Here is an 18,815-nt window from a genome sequence, read left to right as displayed (position 1 = left end):
AATAAAAAAATAAAAAGCAAGGATGGGTATGAAAAAAAAATACAATTTGTATTGAAAACAGAAAGCATGCAATCTTTATGAAACTCGTGAACGCATGCAGCAGAGTTGATTTGCAAGCAAACTGGTGAATGTTTTCCATAGTTTTAGAATTCAGGGGATTATTGATAAAATGTTCTAGCTGTCTGACAAGGAACAGTTCTATTTAAAAATAAAATCTATGGCATACTCTCATCTAGGTAAATGAAAATATTAATAATCTGGGTGCTTCTCTTACACTCAGTCTAGGAAAGGAAACACAATGAAATGTTCTCAGGTAATATAGTTTTAGGGGAAAAGATAAAAATTAGATGAAGCCTAAGCAAATATACCTAAAATCTTACGATTAAAAAGTAAAAGGTATTTTTAAATGCATTATCTAAAATACTGTTATAAATCAATATACGAAAACGTTAGTGAATATTATCTCTTCATTAAGATGTTGAAGCAACATAGTTAAAATATTTACCAAATATGGGGAAGCCTATAAATTTTTCTACACACAAGCATATGTTTTTTACAAACAAGCATAGATATGTCAACTACATATCTTTTTAAAAAAGCTCCTAAGAGTTTATTTTAGGTTTCATTTTAAGCCAAAGGGTAGAAATAGTTTGTCTTTCAATTTCTAATTAAGATCATTCTAAAGCAAAAGATTGCATAAAATTCTAAAAGTGTAGTTAGCTACAGATACTAAAACTGTTTAGAATTTCAAAGTTTCTGGTAACTCTTCAAATAGGTATTTTTTTATGTTAAGAGGTATTAATGAAATGCAAAAGTTTCTCCTCGTACCAGAGTCTGATTATAAGATAAACATTAATACTGAGGAAACATTTTACTAAGCTTTTAAAAATGTTCCATCATGAGCAAGATTTAACTGTATGCATGCTAACTGGGAATTTTATTTGAAATATATGAACACCGCTCTAAGATATAAATAAAGTCATCTCAGTAAAGTAAACCTCTAGGAAAATTAAGTCATCTTTGTCACAACTAAATATTTTTAAAATTATAGTATTTAAATAGTTCTGTATGAAAGCTAGCAAATTTAAAATTTTTAATATGCACTTTTTTTCCTGACTGACTAAAAAACAGAAAAAAGATGGCAAATGAGATTCTATCAGAGACAACAAAGCTATAAAAATACATGGAAAAATTAGGATTCACTCAGTTTGCATATTTTCATTGAAAACTTAAGCTATAACTGAATCACATCTAGTAAATGAAGGCCAATTATTCTGATGCACAGAATCTCACTGCAACAACATGGAAGCACAACTAAAAATCAGATGACATGGATGTACTGTTTGGTTTTTGGTAGTCAGCAATGCTGATCTGCAAACATTTCTGTGCAACAAAGTTAAAATATTTTCCCTAAAACTTACACTTCTGGAAACTCTTAGAATGTGTGGTTAAAGTTAAACTGCACACATTTAGAGTGTAAAGTAAGTACAGAATAGGTTTACTTTTTTTTTTTTTTAATTTGAAACTCAAGGTAATTGAGGTTTAAAAATACTTAACCATATCTTAAATAAAATGAGTATACATATTATGCTTTCAGTATCACAGTTTACTAAGACATATTACAGAACAATTGCAGATCAGAAATGCCCTGCACCAGAGACAGAAATATGAAGAAAAAAAAGAAAAAAATGGTTAAAACAAACTGTGAAAAACTCAAATTCAACTGGTGCAAGTTTAGGTGATCAAGAGCAAAACACTGAATGATCAAGGCACAGAAAGCCAGAAAAACCCATGTCAGACGGCAAGAATTTAGATTTTTATGCACATCTACATACATATACACTGCCAAGTGTCATTAAAAGTTACCAATGTTTTGAAAAAGATAGTGCTTATCAAAATGAATTCACTCTGCTGCATGTTTCTTAATATACAATATAGACTTTAAAAGACAGAGGCATATCTTTAAAGCTATAGCATATCTCGATAAAGGCACAGTATGATCAAGTAACTGCAGTTACGTGAGAAGGTTTTACCAGAAAGGTCTGAACAGCTGTATTTACACATATATGAACTTGTCTCTTCTTTATTAAAAAATATTGGCTTAGAGCTCAAAATTAACTATTATGTAAAAAGATACACTCTACCAAACAACCTTCAAGAATTTTTAAAATATTATCATTCTTTATAAAAATGTTTGAGGATGCGTATGTCTTTAAAAAACACTGTAGGAAGTAACAGCCCATCTGCTCACGCTACTGTCACAACCTTCTCGAAGCCCCACACTGCTGAGTGCAATTTTGTTGGAACTAAAGTGATAACTGCGAAGATGTACGCATATTCCAGTAACACATATTACAATCTTACCAAAATATTAATAAGTCAGTATAAGCAGCTCCAGATTAGTTGAAACAGTTATTTCCCAACCCGGGTTGGATAACACTGGTATAACAATATCGGGGGTACCTGAGGGCTAAAGATCATGCTCTCATGACTTGGGAGATGTATAGCTGACTGTGCAAACACCCAAGATGAAACGTTCCATTTCAAAGCAGAAAAGAGGATCGATCCTTTGATGTCCTAGCTAAATAAACCACTAACAGTATCTTGAAACATTTGCTAGTCTTAGTTCATTTTAGCCCAAAACTCAAAAGATTATTTAGGAAGACTTTTTTCGTAACACGGATCAAGTCAAGTACTTTTCACTCCTGTTCCTGTTCACTATGGAAGAGGTCAAATCAGTAGGATGGAGTCAAGAACCCTGCCATCTCAGGGCAGACATAAAACTGTCTTCTTTCTAGTACTAGATTTTGCTTTTCTTCTGAATATCAAGTAATTTAACTTCATAGCAAAATACCACTTCCCCAGCTTTAATACTTATTTTATTATCCTATGAACATTTCTAGGAAAAGGAAAACTTCTCCTAAGACTATGAGTTAGGATAAAGATCTCTCCTAAAATAATATTAAAATCCCAAAATGGTACTATCAGCACCCCTCCTGGGTTTAGAGAGTTAAGACAAACATAGTACTATTAGGCATGACTTGGTAGACAGTGAGAAATAAATGAATGCAAGCAAGATGCAATCTCCACAGTTTGGAGATACTTAGTTTCCTACAGTCATCATAATGGGGAAAAAATAATCTTCCCCAAGGCTTAAAAGAAAAACAATTCTTTCCATTACTGCTACCCCTTCCCAGGGTCTCCTGTACAGATTCCCCTATCACTCATCTCAAAGCTGGTGTTTCTCAGGGTGTCACCCTTGGACCTTTCCTACTCTACGTGCTCCATGGGGGTGATGTCTATGGTTATGGTTTTTACTATCACAATCTCTGAAGACTCAGAAATCTTTAAACCATTTCCCCAAGATAAAGACCTACCTAATCACCACCTGCACATGCCCACTTGAATGCCTCCCAAGTTCTGAATTCAGTCATACCTAAATGAATTTCACCATCTTCCTCTCGAATCTGCTCTTCCTCCTCCCCCCTTCAGTCTCTCTCCATTAACAGTACCACTATCCACCCAGCTGACCCAACAGGAAACCTGGAGTGTTCTTTTCATCTGTCCCTTGTGCTTCCTCCCTCATTAACTAAATGTCCAAGCCATACTGATTCCAACCCCGAGTAACCCTCTAAATAACCATTCATCTCAGTTGTCTCTGCAACTATCCTAGTTCAGACCTTTATGACTTATATAGATTACAACAACCTACAACCGTATTAAAGGCTTGTTGCCTTTAAAGTCTTGTTGGAACATCTTTATTATTTTAAATCATACAAAACCATAAGATTCAAGTAAGGTTCAAAATAAGAAAAACAAAAGTAGCATACGAGGGGAGAAGTATATAATAAAAGACAAATGGGCTCCTTTAATCTGGTAAAGCTGGATATGCACGCTGCGGGCCAACAGTGGAGAACCAACCGAGAGGGCTACGAGGCTGCAGGCTGCTTCTTACCGGGGCAGGGCAGGTTTTCCCAACAGGCAAAAGTCCAAATGCTATTTCAGAATTTAACAATAATTCAGAGTAGACTATTTAAGCTTTGTAAAGGCTTCATATATCTATTTTGTTGATTGCTGTTCCCAGAACAACGTAATGCCTTGAATACAGAGTAAGCACTCAAATAGTTGTTGAATGAAACTAACAATACCTGATGCCATATTTAATAAATCTGAAATATTACCGATCTTACCACATTGATTGTCTTTCCTACCAAATGGCAGTTTTTGTAGCTCTCTAGATCCCAATGTAAAAGTTAGGGTGTGAACTAGAGCATACAGTAACAGGCAGAGATATGAGAACAAAGTCAGACACTCTGATGCTAAGAGATGGATCATGTGAACTGTAAGCAGATCCTTATTAACTGTTTCCAAAGTACTGAATAGTTATTTGCATTAGAAATATAGACCTGTTTCAGTAGACATTCTTTAAGGGCAAAAACTATCTATTTCATGTTTTTATATCCAGTGCATAATACAGTCCTAATACATTGCAGATGCTCAGAATGCCTAAAATAAATTAAAGAATTGCTTTTACACTATGAAGAAAACTTCGAAATAAGAGGTGCACAGAGCAGATGCTCAATAAACAGTTGTTCATTTACAGATCTTTTCCTTTTTGAAAGAACACCTATAGATACTTGAAAAAATGAGATTTTTAAATTTAGGGAAAAAATTATAAGAATGATGCTGAAAACAAATGTATCTACTGTCAGATAAACAATAATAGCTAATTAAAGGTTGGAGCACACCCTACATCTGCGTGATGGGCCAATGAACTCAAGACCTGTGTTATCTATAACCTCCTGTTGCCCAAGACTGGTATAGAAAAATAAAAAAGAGATGTTTGTTCTTTCTTTTTCAGAGAAGTTTACATGTGATCCAGTGACAGATGGCAGGATAATTACTTTTTTGGACTACTAGTCTTTTGATATAAGTTTTTAAGTTACTATCAATGGTTAGCAAAGAGTCAAAAATCTTTATGGAAATGGAATTGTGATTAATTAAAACTGTTTTGTAAAGTTTCACCCACATTTCATACACTTGATTTGATAACAAGCTACAGTACAAGTCTGAAAGCTATTCTCTGAAAATGTTTTTCTTCCCTCTTCCAATGAATGTGAAAGATAGCATTTATTTGTATATTGGCATCATAGAGTAACCAAAAGTTACTTTATGCCCCCACTGTTAGAGACTGAGTACAATCCTTAGATAAAAACTAAAAGGTAAGCCCCTGCCACAGCACACCAGGGAGCAGATGCCGCCCCAGGCCCTCCCGCTGAGAGCTGGCGCTTCATCACTGCACGGGCCCATCGACCACGGAAAACACCTCGTGGTCACTCCTGGCTCAACTGCCACCACCGAGAATGACGACGAAGATGACGACGGAGAACACTGACATCGCCCTCATGCCTGAGCTCCACACCCACCCCAAGGCCCCTACGGCAAGAACCTTTTGGGGAGCTCGACTTCCCTTTTCTGGTCAACTCCCGTGTGCACAAGCTCTTTTCAATACACTCCATCTGCTTGCAAAAAATATAACTAACTAACTAGCTAACTAAATACATACATACCTACATAAGTACATAAAAGGTGAAAACTATAATGTATTAAAAACATTTCATTCTTAGTTTCTTGGTCATGACATTTTCTTTTAAATCAATAATGTTTCCCCTAATTAGGAATACTAAAATACCTAATGAGAATGATGAGTATCTTACATTTGACTAAATCTAAAATTTAGATTTTCAAATGCAAAAAAGATAAGAAAGTAATTATATGGCCAATTTCTGTGTACAAGTTATTTTCTAATATAGTACCATTTAAACAATAACATAATATATAAAACTAGATAGATCTGGTTATTCTTTATAAACTAAAATGTCATGTATTGAATATTTAATATATAACAAAATATGTAGTATCTAATATTTACTATATAATCATATATAACATATGCTACTTAAAATGATATAATAGGATAAATTAGTCCTAAAGTTACTCAAATAACTTCCATTTGATTTGTGAATTTTTAGATATGACTGATGCGCTTTGCTGTTTTGAAACATTTGCCAGTTAATAATGCTTAGACAAATCGATTTGATATAGACAGCCACTCTTCCACTGACATCCCCATTCAAATGGCAGTGCTATGGCTTATACTGCTGACTCTTCTAAGCTCCTGTTGAACTGAAACCAATTACATCATTTTAACTTATATAATACTCTCTGAGGTTTTTAACACTCAATATCTTCATTCTCAAGCAATGATTAAAAATCATATACTGCAGTGCCATTTTTAATTAGGTCAAAGCCCATCCCTCATGCGAAGAGGCAGCATATGGTGCTCTGTGGCTGGGCCTCTACATTTGAATCCTGGTTCTGCCACGGAAGTCCCAAATAATCCCTCTGAGGGCCTCAGTTTCCTGGGGAGGAGGATGATAACATATAACATGCAGGACAGTGTTTAGAACGCACCAAGTGCTACGTAATAATCAGTACTCGCTGTCATTCAAAATGATCATGACAGGTAAACATTAGGTAGTTTTAACAAATTTGTGCCAGTAACTGGAAGAAAAAATTCAACAGGGATGGTCAAGAGAAGAATCTACATTACGGTTGTTCCCTGAATCCACAGGCTCTCTGTCCCATGTGGCGTCTCCCTTGTTCCAGTAGTGTGCTCCATTGTAGTAGAGATCAAAATACTTAACTGGTATCTCTCTGCTATCCCCATCTGCCTGAGCCTAATTAGGAACACTAAAACACCTAAATAATGTCCTATGGAACTTACGATTCCTACAAGGCACTCAAGAATGACTTCAATGAGAGAGCCACAGTCTTGAGGCACCAGAAAGGTATCAGACATTTGACACTTAAAGAGCCAGGGCTGCTATATGTAATTCCAGGGTGGATCCCCAGCAGAATACAACTGACAGAACATAGACACAAACTGGTCTTCTGAAGCCTCTACAGACCCAATGGTGATGCTCAGAAGGCAGAACTAGTGAGAGGCTGGGAAGCAGGAGGAGACTAGAATAAGTAACCAAGCAACCAGAAAGAATGTTTTACTGGAGGTCCCTCCTGTACCAAGCATTAACCCTTTCTTTTCTGGATCATAAGAAAGTCAGAAATTTCTGGAGAGATGCTGTGATGGTTAAGGGAATACCTGGGAAACTCAAGACAAAGTTTTATTGAACAAACATGAAAGTATTTCCAACAATTTTAATAGAGCTGCATTGGTATACAGCACCTGAAAATCAGCCCTGGTTTGGAGAATCAAAGGAATATGAAGGCCAAGGTCCAACTAACTTTGTACTAAACTCTGGCTAACTTATAGCTGTTTTATATCAGTTTTATAACTACATGGTTATAAAGTGCTGGCTATATGAACTCAGCAAATTGTACGTGTGCAAAGCCAGACACTCACAGCATTGCTGAAAGAGGATGGGGTTGAGATGTTCCCTGGAGCCAATAAATTAGTAAAATAATTGTGTATAATAACTATATAATTATATTAACATACCAAATTGTAGAAGAAAAAGAATTCCTCAAGTCATTTTATTATTTCTGCACTGTCAAAGAATCCAAATCTGTCTTTACAGTCTTACTCACCTGCTACTCTCTCATCTGTTTCCCTGTTACCATCATCTGAGTATCTTGCAAAGTCTAAAGAATCAAGAGTACTGATGCTCCCAGCTCTATCTGTAATAAAGAAAAAAATAAAAGAATTAACAGGTTTATCAAAATAGGTACTGGAAATCAATTTCTTATAATTATTTCCAGTTAATAAAACTATCATTGTAAGATCTAGGGATTCTATTAAAGCAATAAACTAAGATAAAAATGCTAACATCAATTAAAGTACTATAAAAAAATCTCAAGTTTCCCTGCCCAAATTTCTAGATAACTACTGAACAATGCATGCACAGTGCATATTGCAACCAGCCCATCTAAACACAAAGATACGAAGGAAGGGAGGGAGGGAGCGAGGGAGGGAAGGAAGGAAGGAAGGAAGGAAGGAAGGAAGGAAGGAAGGAAGGAAGGAAGGAAGGAAATAAAAATTTTGAGCTGCTGCCCAAAGGTCTGCAGACTGAGTCCAACAAAGTAATTTCTTACTAAAAAAAATTAAGTTTGAAAACACACAACATAATCCTGTCTGCACAACAATAACACACACAATGTCCACCATAGAGTCCAAAATTACTTGATATACAAGAACTAGTAAAGTGTGACCCAGTTTCAAGAGAAAATACTATCAACAGAGACCAATCCCAAAATAACCTTGATATTAGAATTAGTAGACTAACATTTGAAAATAACTATTATAATCATGCTCAGTGAAGTAACAATACATGTGCACAAAGAACAAAAGCAGAGGAAATCTTAGGAGAAAAAAAGAGACTATAAAAAAATGTCAGTGGAGATTCTAGAACTGAAAAATGTGTCATTAGGCAATTTCATCCTGTGCAAACATCGCAGAGCACATTTATGCAAACCTAGATGGTAACTGCTCCCAGGTTACAACCCTGTACAGCAGGTTTGTGTACAAAATCAAGCACAAGAAAAAACGATCGAAAGACATAGCGAACACAAGCTGTATGAGGCTGCTGCTAGTGTAACATGGCATACAGTTTTACAGCAAAGTTTTTTCATAAGTACAGAGAGTATACTTTAAAATAATGATAAGTATAGTAAAATACATAGACTAGTAACATAATCACTTATCATTATCAGATATCACATACTATACATAATTGCACATACTATACTTCTGTATGACTGGCAGTACAGTAGGTTTGTTTATACCAGCAGCATCAGAAACACATGAATAATAAGCTTCTGCATTATAATGGCTATGAATTCTGCAAGTATTGGGTCATCATTATAAAAATCTATTGTTTTACTATATAGGAAATTTTAAAAATAGATTCAAATATTCAAATTAGAAAAAGACTTACTAATCTTCACTTAATATTTGAACATACTTAATACCCTATTGCTATTTGTCAGGTACCATTTTAATTAAGTGCAGAGGATTCTGGGTCAGCAAGACTGAGAAGGTCCCCTTTCTTAGAGAATAGATTAGTGAGACAGAGCAATAATTAAGTAAAATTAGATAATGATCAAAATGGTATAAAGAAACTAAAAAAAGACAAAACCAGAAGAGCAAGGAATTGCAGTAGGGCGTGCAATATCAGTGTGCTCAGGAAAAGCCCTTCTGGAAAAGGTGAGGTCAGAATGAGGTAAAAGAGTTTCAGGCAAACCAGAGCCAGGTACAACACAGGCCACTGTAAACAAATTGAAAACCATTGCAAACAGTTTGAATCTTATTCCAAGTCTAATGGGAAACAACAAAAACACACACGGTTTCACAAAATCATTTAGCTGCTGTAAGAAAAGCGTTTTGTAGAGAATCTAGTTAAGAGACTATTAGAGTCATGCAGGTGAGAGCTGATCAGATTGGGACTGCAACAGCGGCAGCGGGACTCTGAGACGTGGTCCAACCTGGGTTATTTTTTTATGTAGAACATGTCCTGGTAAAGAAATGGAAGTGGGTTTAAATGAAACAGGCTACAAAAATGATTCCTGAAGACTTCGCTTACTGAATTTGTGTCATGGGATATAAAGGGTGAACAGAGAGGCTTCAGAGGTCCTGCTGTGTTTTGAGTGCAAGGTGGTGAAGGGGAGGGCCCTTAGCTTTGCCAGACTGTCCCTAAACAGAAAACGCTGTGTAAACGTTCTCGCTCACATAAAGAAATTGAGCTGATACTTATTAAGATTGCATATCTAATAAATACAAAAAAAAGGACAAATTAGAGGCAAGGTCAACTCATTGAACACTGTTACTTTACATAGTACTTAGTGTTTACATATTGATCTAAGGAAATAGATTACTTATGTTCAGAAAGCACAATCCTGTCAAATGAATGCAAATTACAGAAACAAAGATTTGGCTCCCCCACATCCTTTTAAAATAATTAGTATGTGCCAAAAATCAAAATGGTTAAATTTTCAGATAGAGCCATGTCATTATCAATGTGAACTACCTATTTTTAGAGAAGGGCAAGGGAGAGAGAAAGAGGGAGAGAAACATCGACTGATATGCCCCCAGCTGGGAACCTGGCTAGCAAGCCAGGCTGGTGCCCCTACCAGGGCTTGAACTGGTGACCTTTTGGTCTGCAGGACTACACCCACCCCACTGAGCCACACCAGTCAGGGATGTATGACTTCTCTTTAAATCCTTGTTAAGTTGAACTAAGGGAAGTTCTGTATATTGAGCTCTTCTTTTAAGACACTTTCTATCCAGAAGCATTTAATTTCCCTGCAGTTCTACTACATCTGATAAATAATAACTTGATACTAAGTTTTAAGGCAACATAAATAATAATTATAATGACAGAAAACCAAGTATTACAGTATCATTCATTACACCATAATGTCTTTTAAACTTAAAAAATATCAAATAACAGTCACCACGAAAGTCTCAGAAGTTCACATTAAAAATGCACTGAACTCAGGAAATGGGTTGAACTTGGGAACGCTACTCAGCAATTAAAAAAAAAAAACCTGAAACAGGCAACAACAGGAGTAAATCTCAAAGTGTTATGCTGAATAAAAGAAGACTTACGCAAGAATATATTCTATATATGTTCATTTACATGAAGTTTTAGAACAGATAATAGTAATTTATAATAGAAAAAAATCATAATAATCACACTCTTGGAGTGTGGGGTGGGAAAGGGTGGGAACTGACTAAATGGGAAGGAGCACAGGGGGACTTTCTAAAGGGACAGTAACGCCCTATACATTGACTGGAATGTGGCTTATCACAGCTGTATCCATTTGTCAAAACTCACCAAATGTACACTTAAGACATACATTGGCTTTAAATGTTACCTTAAGAGAAAAGAGTCCTAAATACTGAGGAATGTGTACTGACATTTGCAACTTAATTTGAAATATACTAAAAAAATAAGATGAGTTTTTGGATAGATACAGGACTGGAGAGGTATACAGACAGGAGATAAAGCAAGTACAGTAAAATGTCAATTGCAGAATCTAGATGTGGATATATGGGTGTAAACATTCAACTATTAAGTTTTAAAATTGTCAAAATGCTGAGAGAAAAATTTGGATGTAGAGAGGGAAAAAAGTTAAAACACTGATCAGGATCTATTGATTCCTAGAATTTAATAATTAAAGTTATAATACTGGAAAATAACTATTACTTCTTATTGTCATGAACAATAATAAAAAAAAATTGTGTGTTTATTCTCCCCATTGTTTGAAACTGAATCAGAGCTAGACAATGAGTAACAAAAAGAAAGGAAATAAATTTCAAAATATAGTAGGTAAACTTTATAAGGCTTTTTATTTATACATCTTTTAAATAGGTGAAAATGTAAAATGACAGACTGGAATAAACCACCGGCCTATAAATATACCTGTCTAGTTAATAACTAATATGATCTATTGTAAAATGGAGTACCTAGATTACTACATAGTAACTAAAATGTTCAGCTCTTCCAAAATAAGTTAATCTAACTACTGATCTCCAATGTTTTCTCCACACCATGAATGAGCTTTTCCCTCTAATGAAATAAATACAAATATTATAAATAATTATAAAAATAAAGGTGCATAGAAAACTAGATAACTATCCCAATCTCACTAAAACTGGGGATAAGGTCATAGATCATTAGTTTTCATTAAAAGATATCATTAAAACAATTTTTAGATAGTCTTTCTTGAACTCTTTTTTGCCATGTCTAAGTATGTATAGTCTTCTAAAAAGAGAATACATATAATTTGTATCTTGTTTTTTAAACATAAAGCATATAAACAGTAAAAATTTGCCGTATCATTAAGGCTACTAATACATATTTCTCAAACTGCTTTCCAAAATACATAGCAATCTGAGTTCCATCAGCAGCATATAATAGCAGTTGCCAATTATTAATTTCAATCTCACCAACTTAACATACTATAAAATTATATCTTAATGAGGCATCTCTTTGATTCTTTGAAAAATATATTGGCCATCTACCTTTTTGGGTGTGTGTGTGAATTTTCTATTCACATTCTTTGACCATGTATCGACATCTTGACTTTCCTGATATATTAGTTTATTTGGCCGTTACTGCCCTAACCAGAAACTCCACTTAAGTACTGTACTCTCTGTTCTTAGTCACATGCCTTAGCTACTCATTAGCTATTCTGATGTCTCTAACCTGTATTTTAAAACATGTACACCAACAGGATGAACTTATATCAGCTAATACTCTGGTATTGTAATACCACGCCTCACTGTTTTAGTCCTAATTTTCATGGAATGTTAAGTATTGTTGTCGTTTGATTTCAGATTTTTTTATTATGTTAAATATCCATCTGTTAGTTTTCTAATATTTCTTTCTCTTCCTCCTTGAAATATTTTTAATCATACACAAGGCATATGTTAGAGCCTATTTGATCATTATACATTATTACTCCATTATACTCTGAAAAGAAATCATCTATGCAGTAGGGAAAGTCCCTGAAGAAAGAAAACACAGTTTAACTTTATTAAACAAAGTTTAATATATTGAAAAGTATATTCTAAAATTTTTTTAGTTCCAAGCCAATGACTTTATATTCTCCAAGGAAAAGAAACTGAGACATTTTTTATAACAATATAATAAAATTAATGTCTTAATTCATTAAAATGTATTCTACAATGCCAGAAGAAATAATTATTTATGGAAGAAAATAATTTAAACTTTTATTGGACTAACCTATAACAGATTTTGTAAACAAAGTGTACTTTGGATTTTAAGACTAAGATAAGGTAATATTATAACTCCAAGATAAATATGCTTCTTTAGATGCCGCCACAATTTTTTTCTAGGGCCAGCAAAGCCCTTCCAAATACTCTAATATAAAAGAATAAGAATTTGGAAAAATTAACCTCTTTTATTGAAAAAGAAGCTGCCATATGTTAATATAAAATATACTAGCATTTCTTCAAATTCTAGGATAGAGTAACTTCTTAATAATAATTCATTTTATACTCAGAAACTGAATGATCAGGGACTTTCACCATAGTTTGCAAATTGGTCTGATTTCATAAATCACATACTTAAGTACTCTTATTTGTATTTACTTCTAATACTTTAGTACTGATTATAGAATGAACTTTTACAAAAATTAAAAAAAATTAGTCTCAGGCCGTTGAAAAGGTAATCTTTTATTAAAATTATATAGCACTTTAGGAGTTAAATGTATCAGAAAAACTTACTGGCTGCTGACAGGTAAGGAGTATTGGCTAATTCAATGAAACATCTGTTGAAAAACCACTGTGTACCAGGTTACTGACAGAAAGGATAGTAAAATATTAAAGAAAGATTTTTAAAGGATGTGGATGTAAAAGCCCATGTAGGTGTGTTGCATATGCTTATATATGCTTTATGTTTTGTAAATATACACAGTAAGTCATTAATAGTAATTGACTCAGAGGAGAATTAAAATTCTTCATTACAAACTGTGTACTGTTTGAATTCTGTGTTTTGGTATCTTTTCTCCAAAGACATTTAATAATTTTCATAATAGGGGTATTTTATAATTAAAAAGTCTTGAAAGTACCCAAATCGCAATTTAAAAATAGGAAGAAAAATAGTATCAAGCAATTGTCTTTAAAATTCTAACTCTTTCAGTGAAAGTCATTTATTGAACCATGCCTAAAAAATCTATATCATGGTAAATAATAAAGAAATACATAGTAAATAAATTTAATGAATAAAAAGATAATAAATTTGCCTTACCTTAAATCCTGAGGTACATAAACATTTTATGTTATCCATTTAAATTAAAAATACCCTGGCTCTGCCACTCAGTGGATTGAGTGCTGGCCTGTGAACCAAGGGGTCGCCAGTTTGATTCCCAGTCAGGGCACATGCCGGGGTTGCAGGCTAAGTCCCCAGTAGGGGGCGTGCAAGAGGCAACCACACACTGATGTTTCCTTCTCTTTCTCCTTCCCTTCCCCTCTCTCTAAAAATAAACAAAATCTTTTTTTAAAAAAAGTAAATCTTAGAGATCTGTCAATGGCAAAACTCCCATTTATATTTTCTGATTCTCAACTCTTCTCTAATGTTGGAGGTCATTTCACTGACCTCTAAATTCAAAATATTTGAGAGTGAGAGGTGATCTTAGAGATAGTCCAACCTCTCATTTCTAAAAATGAGCAAAATTGAGCTATGTATTCAGTCCATGAATATTTACTAACCCACAGCGGGAAGTAGGAAGGTAAAAGCCCTTGCCTTAAGTAAACTCTGTAAACCGCTGGAGTTAAGTCAGGTACACAGATAACAGTGATTCAGTGAGTGATTTATGTTAAAGGTTAAATTCATCTGTGAGCAAGTGAGAATTCAAGTCTCCCAGTTTGCAGCCCATCTTTGTCACAAGATTCCACAATGAGCTAAAGTTCAAAGCCAAAAGATTTAAACTTAGCAAGAGATTTAAACACTAATTTTATTGACAAACTGTTCAATTAAATTTCTAAAGAGCCAGTTGATTTTAACATATGAACAGGTGTCGGGTAAAAAGGAGGATTATTATTAATAACAGTCGTAATTATGATACTTAACATTTTTGACCACTTTTTATGTGCCAAACACTTTTCACAGATAACCTTATTTAACCTTTGTAACAGTCCACTGTGAGAGGAGTTGTTACCATCTGCCTTTTACAGTAAAGAAAACAGACTATGCACAGTTGGACAAGTAGGAATTGTCAGAGTAGAAACATGAACTCAAGCTCTCTGATGCCAAAGTCTGAGCTTTAAATGACTCTTGAACAGTATGTAAGAGCATGTAAGTTCAGATCTCCTAGATTGCACACAAACTGGGCTTGATACCGAGAATGGTCAGAGAAAGACCAACTATGACTCAACTTTGTTCAGATCTAAGAAAACAGGCTATACCAGGAAAAGGCTAATTTTCACAAGGAACATTTCAAACTTATGTATTTCTAGGATCTTAGTACCTAAAGATCATTTCTTTAACGTAATTTCAACAGTTATTGAAAGCTCGTTTGCCAGGCACAATATTAGGCACTGGTGATACAAAGATCATTAAATGCAATCTCTTTTATTCTCATGCTAAATAAGCATTTATAAATTATCTACTTTAGTCAGGTGTACCATATGTGATATAAGACAAAGATATATGAGATGTGAACTCCAACTAACGTCTTTTTTAATAAAACCTAGTCAGCTAATACATTAACACAAAAAAGTTCAGTAACACTAATATATTCTCAAGTCTCTACATAATGAATTTCCATAAGTGTTAGAGACTATGTGTGTGTGTGTGTGTGTACACACACACACACACACACACACACACACACACACACACAGTTTAGAGGACTTAGAGATCACTATGGCTGGAGAAGCTTCAGGGAAAGGAAGAAACATAAACTGGACTTTCCTTTAGGAATACACAGGATCTGGAAAAAAGCAAAGGAGGACAGAGAATAAGCATTCCAAGAGAGAAAAAAATACGGACAAAGGCAGAGTCAGGAAAGTATAAAACGAGTAAGGGACATTGAGTAAACGATATGAGTACAACAGAGATTTAGTGTATAGACAACATAGTTGAAAAGTCACGAAGAAGCAAAATTATTGGGACAACTTTATTACACATCTATGATAAAATATTTTAAAGCAATTTTTCATATATTCCACAAAAATGGGGAAAACATTAAAACTCCTAAACAGGTTTATACATTCTTTTTTCCTGTAATATACAATTTTACTAAAAAAAAAAAAGAGGTTAGAAAAAGAGTTGCTTTGAACTGGAGGAAGCAATTGTAAAAGGTTTTAAAAGCTGGAGTGACAGGAACAAACAGCTTTTAAAATCAAGTAAGAATAAGGATGGAGAGCTTAAAGACACCAGTTCTAAGACTAGACTGATGGTGCACGTGTGCACTAAAGGTCTGAACCACAACAGCACACAAGCACGGAACTTGATAGATGGTTAGAAATAACAAAAAAAAAAAAAAAAAAAAAAATGTGATGACATTATTTGAGCAATCTTATCCGCCTACAGCAGGACCAGCTGGTTTCAAACACAAATGAACATCCTTTCTGATGGCTGGGGATTTCTGAAATAATGGTTTAAGAAAATCTGGAAGAAGGCTCCACCCATGATTGCATTGTGTGGTCTTCTCCTCCTTGAGACTTGAGACTTAGTCACGGCTTCACCACTAGACTAAAAACAGATGTAACCATGCAAGAAAGCTTCAAGACTGAAGAAGGAAGGGCACTGTCTTAGACTGATAAGTAAGGAAATTAATGATTCAGGGTGACACCCGAATCCTCACCGCTAAATGTGAGAAGAATTTTTGAGCAGGCAAAGGTTGCCCGTAAGGTGACCCACCTATTTTGCGGGATGCCCAGGAGTGGGGATCTGGGGCGGGGTCGGGGGGTAGGAAAAGAGGGCAAACTAATTTCGCCTTGTGAAATTATTTCATTCAGAAGAACAACTGGTGACTACATTTAGCTCTAAGTCAAGGCTTAGCTGATTTGGAATCACAGGAAGGATGTGCATGTCCTGATGTGGATTAAGTTGAGAGCTGTACAGTGTGAGCACCTTGAGGAAATGGAGTGATGCTTTAGGTGGACTATTCCCCTCTGCCTCCGTTTTTCACTTTATTTTTTTAAAATAATCAGTTTTGTACTACCTGCACTTGCCTTCCACATTAAGACAACTGGCTACTTTGAGTTAATAAGATATATACACTCTGAATGAGTTACTAAAATACTTTGCCTGATTGTACACTAAAATGACCGGAAACTCTTGCCGAGCTGTGTCCCAAGGTTGACCTATGGTGGCAGTTTTGGTGCAGCGAAAAGAGAGTAGACTCTGAAGTCAGCGATCTGGGTTGGAATCCCAGTCCTGCCACTTAAGACATGCTACGTGCTAAGATACACAAGGGCCCTGCTCTCGATCAGCAATCCTTCTCTGCAGCGCTGATCACTGTGTGGATCCTTTTAAAATATTCTAGCCATATGCAAATCTCTCCCTTTCTTTGTACATAAATGGAAACATATACACATTGGCTACATCATAATTTATTCAATTTATAATATAACTCAGTGATCATTCTGTATCAGTACACACTGATTATCTATTTAAACTGATCAGTCCCTTTCTGCTGGCCATTTATGTTGTTTTCAATTGCTAATGCCTTTACTTTAAAATGATATTTTAATAAATCTTGGTCCAAGTGTTTCAATGCAATCATGTCTATAATAAGTTATATAAATAAAATTAGAGATTGAAGAGTCCAGTGAGAACACAGATTCATAAATCACCTATCAATACAGGCTACCATTTTGATATGGTCATTTTATTGAAGGGTTTCGTAGACAAAGATAAATATCCTTACTATTGTGATTTACTAAAGGGCACAAAATGCAAGTATTCACCTTGAAGAACAATGATAAAATGTGACTAGAGATTTTGGTGGTACATTCATAATTCTCATCATTCCACCTTACATTCTTTGGTCAACTGTCCTTACTCACACATCTAACCCTGAAGAAAAAAAATAACCTTCAGTCCTTACCGTGATTGTAAAAGAATGATAATAAGACAGAGCTCTACTCATGACTAGAAAAATCAGAAATATTAAGACTGTTGGTAGGTGCTTTTCTAACGGTAATTCTACTTCCATACACACATACAGAATATGTATTTACAAGATACCCATACAATGTAATATAAAAGTTTTGTTCACCTGAAACATGCTAAATATATCCTAAAAGAGATTTGTGTTAATATTATACTAAAAATTATTAACATATTCTGAGGATTTTCCTTACAAAACAGAACTGATCTTCAAGGTTATAAATGGCAACAGGAGACTGAGAAGAGATCAACTGGTACATACGTAACCAGTGGTTTGTGAGCAAAGAATGACAGTTCTTTCGCTTTTTTTTTTTTTTTTGCAATTTTACTTACTAGATGATATGTAAGATACTGATATTTAATATAAGGTAACAGAAAAAGGAGGACACAAGCCAGGCACCTATGAAGAAATAACTTACTGTGCAAAATATCGTCTTTGTGTCCCTACACCAGAGAGAAGAGGGTACTTCATGTCCCCGACACACCACACTCTACTCACACTGCACTGATTACAGGATTAGATGCCCATTAAGGAGGAACAGTAGGGTCAATTCCCATTACAAAATTCCCTTGCAAATTTTGACAAAGCACAGTACATACTGTTTTAATTGCTTTTAAAAAAGGAAGTACAAAGGACAGCACCATGTAACAACTACCCACTATGAACTCTTAACATTTTCCATATAAATTGTGAAATTTAAAAAGAATGAACACATTCATGTTCCTAATATTTCTCTCCTCAAAGGCAATCACAATACCCAGTATAATTTAATACAACGGTATGTGGTGATGGATGTTCCCTAAACTTGAGGTAATCATTTTACAAATTATACATATGTCGATCATTATGTTGTACACCTAAGACCAATACAATGTTATATGTCAATTATATGTCAAAAAACTGCATCCAAAATATGACCAAATAGCAGAACACTATTTAAATATCACCAAGTATGCTTTTAGTATCAATAACTTAGAAACCATAGTCCTGACTGGTGTTGCTCACGTGGCTGGGCATCCATTGTCCCGCAGAGCGAAGGCCGCAGGTAGATTCCTGGTCGGGGCACATGCCTGAGTTGCAGGTTCAGTCCTGGTTGGGGGTTGTATGAGAGGCAACCCATACAACAGGCAACCAATCGAGGTTTCTCTCCC

General features: G+C 34.8%; 1 protein-coding gene and 1 non-coding gene across 6 annotated transcripts in view; one reads left to right on the top strand and one right to left on the bottom strand.

Annotated features, from left to right (window-relative positions):
- RELCH (RAB11 binding and LisH domain, coiled-coil and HEAT repeat containing) overlaps positions 1-18,815 on the bottom strand; it is a 90,037-nt gene that overhangs the window by 65,771 nt on the left and 5,451 nt on the right. For all 5 annotated transcript variants that reach the window (XM_054583756.1, XM_054583757.1, XM_054583758.1 and 2 more), the window contains exon 2: positions 7,609-7,698. In XM_054583756.1, the coding sequence (XP_054439731.1) occupies positions 7,609-7,698 (90 nt within the window). The remainder of the gene's footprint in view (positions 1-7,608; positions 7,699-18,815) is intronic.
- LOC129078939 (U12 minor spliceosomal RNA) lies at positions 16,296-16,448 on the top strand. Its single transcript, XR_008530010.1, has one exon. It is a non-coding gene; the product is annotated as a U12 minor spliceosomal RNA (small nuclear RNA).

Source organism: Pteronotus mesoamericanus, unplaced genomic scaffold, assembly GCF_021234165.1.
Source record: "Pteronotus mesoamericanus isolate MK-2021 breed Mesoamerican mustached bat unplaced genomic scaffold, CSHL_Meso_final contig_74, whole genome shotgun sequence".
In the NCBI taxonomy this organism is placed as follows: Eukaryota; Metazoa; Chordata; class Mammalia; order Chiroptera; family Mormoopidae; genus Pteronotus; species Pteronotus mesoamericanus.
The sequence above is the reverse complement of the archived record's forward strand: the minus strand, read 5'-3'. Positions and strand labels throughout refer to the sequence as shown.